The sequence below is a fragment of the Chelonoidis abingdonii genome, chromosome 11 (assembly GCF_003597395.2).
Source record: "Chelonoidis abingdonii isolate Lonesome George chromosome 11, CheloAbing_2.0, whole genome shotgun sequence".
Classification (NCBI taxonomy): domain Eukaryota; kingdom Metazoa; phylum Chordata; order Testudines; family Testudinidae; genus Chelonoidis; species Chelonoidis abingdonii.
This window is the reverse complement of record NC_133779.1, coordinates 59,886,195-59,890,187: the sequence shown is the minus strand read 5'-3', so window position 1 is coordinate 59,890,187 and position 3,993 is coordinate 59,886,195. Positions and strand designations below refer to the sequence as shown.

The window sequence follows — 3,993 nt, the reverse complement described above, 5'->3', positions numbered from 1 at the left end:
GATTTGTGGGTGGGGATAGAGGGCGCTTGGGGGGTAGATGCGGGGGGTACGGAGGCTCCCAGGAGTCTGGACTGGGCCCCTCTGGCTCAGGGCACCCCAGACACTCAGGGGGAGGCCAGGATGGGTCAGGGAGACCCCAGAGAATTATGGGAGATGACTTGTGGGGCCAGTAGTACTATGAGATGCCCCAGGGGCTCATGGGGGTTTCGCTCCGGGCCCAGCGACGGTGCTGTTAGGTTCCCATTACCCAGCGCCAGCTCCGAGCAGGGAGTCACTGAGCTGCAGGGCAGGGGACGCTCCTGCCAATTCGCTCCCAGCTGGGCCGCTCCCTGGGCTCAGCTCTGGCCAAGAGACGCCCCTTGGTCAGCCTCACGCTGCCCCTAGCCAGGGCAGGAAACTTTATCCCTTTTCTAACCAGCATCACCTCCTTCCCTCCCAGAGCTAGGAGAGAACCCAGGAGTCCTGGCTTCCAGCCCCCCACAACCACTAGACACCCCCTCCTGTCCCGTCCCAGAGACAGGAGAGAACCCAGGAGTCCTGGGTCCCAGACCCACCCTTCTAACCAATTGATCATACTCCCCTCCCAGGGAGAGAGAACCCAGGAGTCCTGGCTTTCAGCCCCCCCCCCCACTCTAACCACTAGACCCTCCTCCCTTCCTCTCCTGTGCACTCCCAGAGCCAGGGCCAGAACCCAGGTGTCCGGGCTCCCTTTCAAACCCAAGAAAGGCTGGAGTAAATCCCCAGACGTGATGCTTTGGGGACAGACCCGTTTAATGTCATAACAGAGAACGTTGGTTGGACGCCAAAGGACGGGGCTGGAATGTGTGTGGGGGGAGCTGGAGGTTGGGGGGGCTCCCAGGGTAGAGATAGACGAGGGCTACACAGATACCCCCCATTCCCTGTCGGGGCTGTTGAGGGAAGCGGCCCTGTGACGCTGCAGGCTGCATCCGGCCCCCTCAGGCAGCACGGCCCCAGGCTCAGCTCGAGGGCGGTTTCTGGACGAACATCATCACCGCACCTGGGGCGAAGGGAGAGACATGGGCTCAGGGCACCTACGGGAGCAGCACCAGGGTGCTCCGGGGCTGAAGCATCCATGGGGAGAGATTAGCAGGTGCTCTGCACCCACCGGCAGCCAAGCCCCCCCATCCCCTCCTCCCCAAGCATGCTGCATCCCTGCTCCTCCTGCTCCCTCCCAGCGCTTCCCGCCCCCACTTCTCCCCACCACTGAACAGCTGTTTGGAGGCGCTTTGGACTTCCTGGAGGGATGGGGAGGAGCAGGGACGTGGTGCCACTTAGGGGAGGAGGCGGAGAAGAGGCGGGGTTGGGGCAGGAACTTGGGAGAAGGGGTTGGAATGGGGACGGGGCAAGGGCAGTGCGGGGACGAGAAGAGGCGGGGCTGGGGGTCAAGCACCCACCAGGCACAGGGGAAGTCGGCGTCTATGCCAGAGACAGCCGCATCTCAGCACCAGGCGAGGGATCCCCATATAAACACACCCTGGGCCCTCCCCCAGAGGTGGCCGCATCTCAGCACCAGGTGAGGCGTCCCCATATAAACACACCTTGGGCCCCGCCCCAGAGGTGGCTGCATCTGAGCACCAGGCGATGGGTTCCCTTATAACCAGCCCCTGTGTCCCACCCCAGAGATGGCTGCATCTGAGCACAAAGCAAGGGACCCCTGGGTACTCCCTTCCCGATGTTGCACTCACCAGTGATGAGGAAGAGGAGGAAGGACACCCAGCCGAGGCCGAAGGACCAGTCGAAGGCGACTTGGTCTGGCAGGACCTTCACGGCCCCATTGAACTCCCCTGTGAACACGGCCAGCGCGATCATGGCACAGAGCCCTGGGGCAAAGGGAACAGCACAGACACCCCTCAACGCGGCCCACGCTCAGTCCCAGCCCCTGCCCCGTCCCAACACCAGGGGGGGCTGCCAGAGCCCAGGGCAGGGTCCCTGGATGGGGGGTTCCCCAGGGCTGACGGGGGGGCTGCACGGTTTGGGGGCCTCGGAATAGCCGGGGGAGGAGGCCCCGAGGGGGCGGTACCTGCGCTGAAGCTGCCCACGGCAGAGACCAGGGTCAGGGACACGGGGCCGATGTGGGAGCGGAAGAACGAAGCGATGAGAGTGAAGAATGAGAGAAACCCGGCGATCATGGCCAGGAAGAGGAAAGCCCTGGTGACGTCAAAGAAATCTGAAAAGACAAGAGAGACCAGGGGCTAAATGGAGAATAACCCTGCAGCAAACTAAAATAGAACCCAGGAGTCCTGGCTGCCACCCCTCTGCTCTAACCACTAGACCCCACTCCCCTCCCAGAACAGGAGAAAGAACCCAGGAGTCCTGGTTCTGCCCTGTGGAGCTGGTTGGTGGCAGAGGTGGGATCCCTGGCAGAGCTGCCTGCCCTTACCTGGTACTGAAGGAAATCGCGCACACCCTAAACTGCTGCAGCTCTTCCACAGCCCCATATGGCCGCCTGCGTTGTCCGCCACCCAGAAGTCGGAGCCCAGGGCGATCAGCAGCAGCAGGAGGCTGAGCAGAACCAGGAAGGTGCTGAGGATCCGGAGAAATGGCATCGTGGGGGGAATCTCAGGGTCTGAGTAGCCAGGATCTGGGGAGCACCTGGGCCGGTGAGGAAGAGCGAGAGGGGAAATAGTGGCCCCAGACGACCTGCCACGGGTTGGGGCTTCCTGAGTCCCCCCGGAGAGAGGGGGGCTTGTGGAGACAGACGCGGCAGCAGCCAGATCTCTGCTCCACGAGACACAGACAAACCAAGACGATCAGGAACCTGGGAACCGTAGCAAATCCAAAATTGTGGCCAAAGCCTAAACAGCGACTACGAGCAAAGTGCCAGTTGCGTGTAACACACACAGGCGCCTCTCCCACCTTCTCCGTGCCTCTTGTCCCTACTCCGTGCTCACATCACCCAGCACATAATGCTCATGCTTCAGGGCCTCAGCCGGCTGCTGGCGGGGGTCAGGAAGGGATCCCTCCACCAATGTGTTCTGGGAGGGGTTTTTAACTCCTTCTTCTGAAGCCGCAGGGACGCCCACGACTGGCGATGGGATACTGGGGGGCTGCCCCAGGGCTCTGGGGTGGCACAGAGCGTTCTCTCTCTCGGGCGTGTCTGGCCGGTTCCCAGCCCCCATGCTCAGGGTCCAGCTGATCGCCAGAGGAAGGAATTTCCCCCTCGGGCCGCTGCGGGGGAGGTTCACCTTCCTTTGCAGGCCTAGGCGCTTGCTGGGCTTATCTGAGTAAATCTCACCATCTCATTCCCCCACCATCGCAGGGGCCTTGTGCTTAGCCCCCTGCCCCAGCCTGTGGCTCTGTCCCTGGGCTGGGCTTCTCCCTGGCTCCCGGCCACGCGCTGCCATGAACTGGCTGGTTTATTTCTTTACCCAAGGTGAGCAAACCAATAAGCAACTAGCCTGAGCCCCTTCCTTAGCGCCTGGCTTCGGGCCACTCCCCGGGTTCTCCGGAGCCCTGGCCCCTGGCAGCTTCTCGCTCCCAGCCAGCTCTGCCCCAGGGCAGCGTCCCGGAGGCCCTGGCCTCTCGTTCCAGGGCCCCACCCCGGCATGGCTCAGCCCAGCTTGGTCCTCGCCCCCAGCCACCTGCTAGCCCCCCTTTCCAGACCCAGAGCCCCCCGCGAGCCCCCATGTCCCAGCATGGCAAGAATTGCAGCCAGCCACAGGGGCCAGTGCTTGGCAGAGCCACTGAGAGAGAAACAGAGCAGAGCCGGCGCATCCATTTAGGTGACCTAGGTGGTCGCCTAGGGCACCAGGATTTGGGGTGGGGGGGCAGCATTTTGCCGACCTTGGCGGCAATTCGGCGGCGGGGGGTCCTTCTGTGCTCTGGGTCGTCAGCGGCAATTCTGCGGCGGGTCCTTCACTGGCTCCGGGACCCGCCGCTGAAGTGCCCCGAAGACCGGGAATGCGGAAGGACCCCCGTCTTGGGTGCCAAAAACCCTGGCGCCACTCCTGAGACAGAGAGTCGTGTGCTGGG

At 63.2% G+C, this 3,993-nt stretch overlaps 1 protein-coding gene across 1 annotated transcript in view; it reads right to left on the bottom strand.

Moving 5' to 3' along the window:
* Positions 1 to 802: 802 nt before the first annotated feature.
* Positions 803 to 3,993, bottom strand: part of LOC116838290 (protein NKG7-like) — a 23,406-nt gene continuing 20,215 nt past the window's right edge. The window contains exon 4 of the mRNA XM_032803335.1: positions 803 to 1,018. Within this exon, the coding sequence (XP_032659226.1) occupies positions 978 to 1,018 (41 nt within the window). The 3' untranslated portion in view covers positions 803 to 977. The remainder of the gene's footprint in view (positions 1,019 to 3,993) is intronic.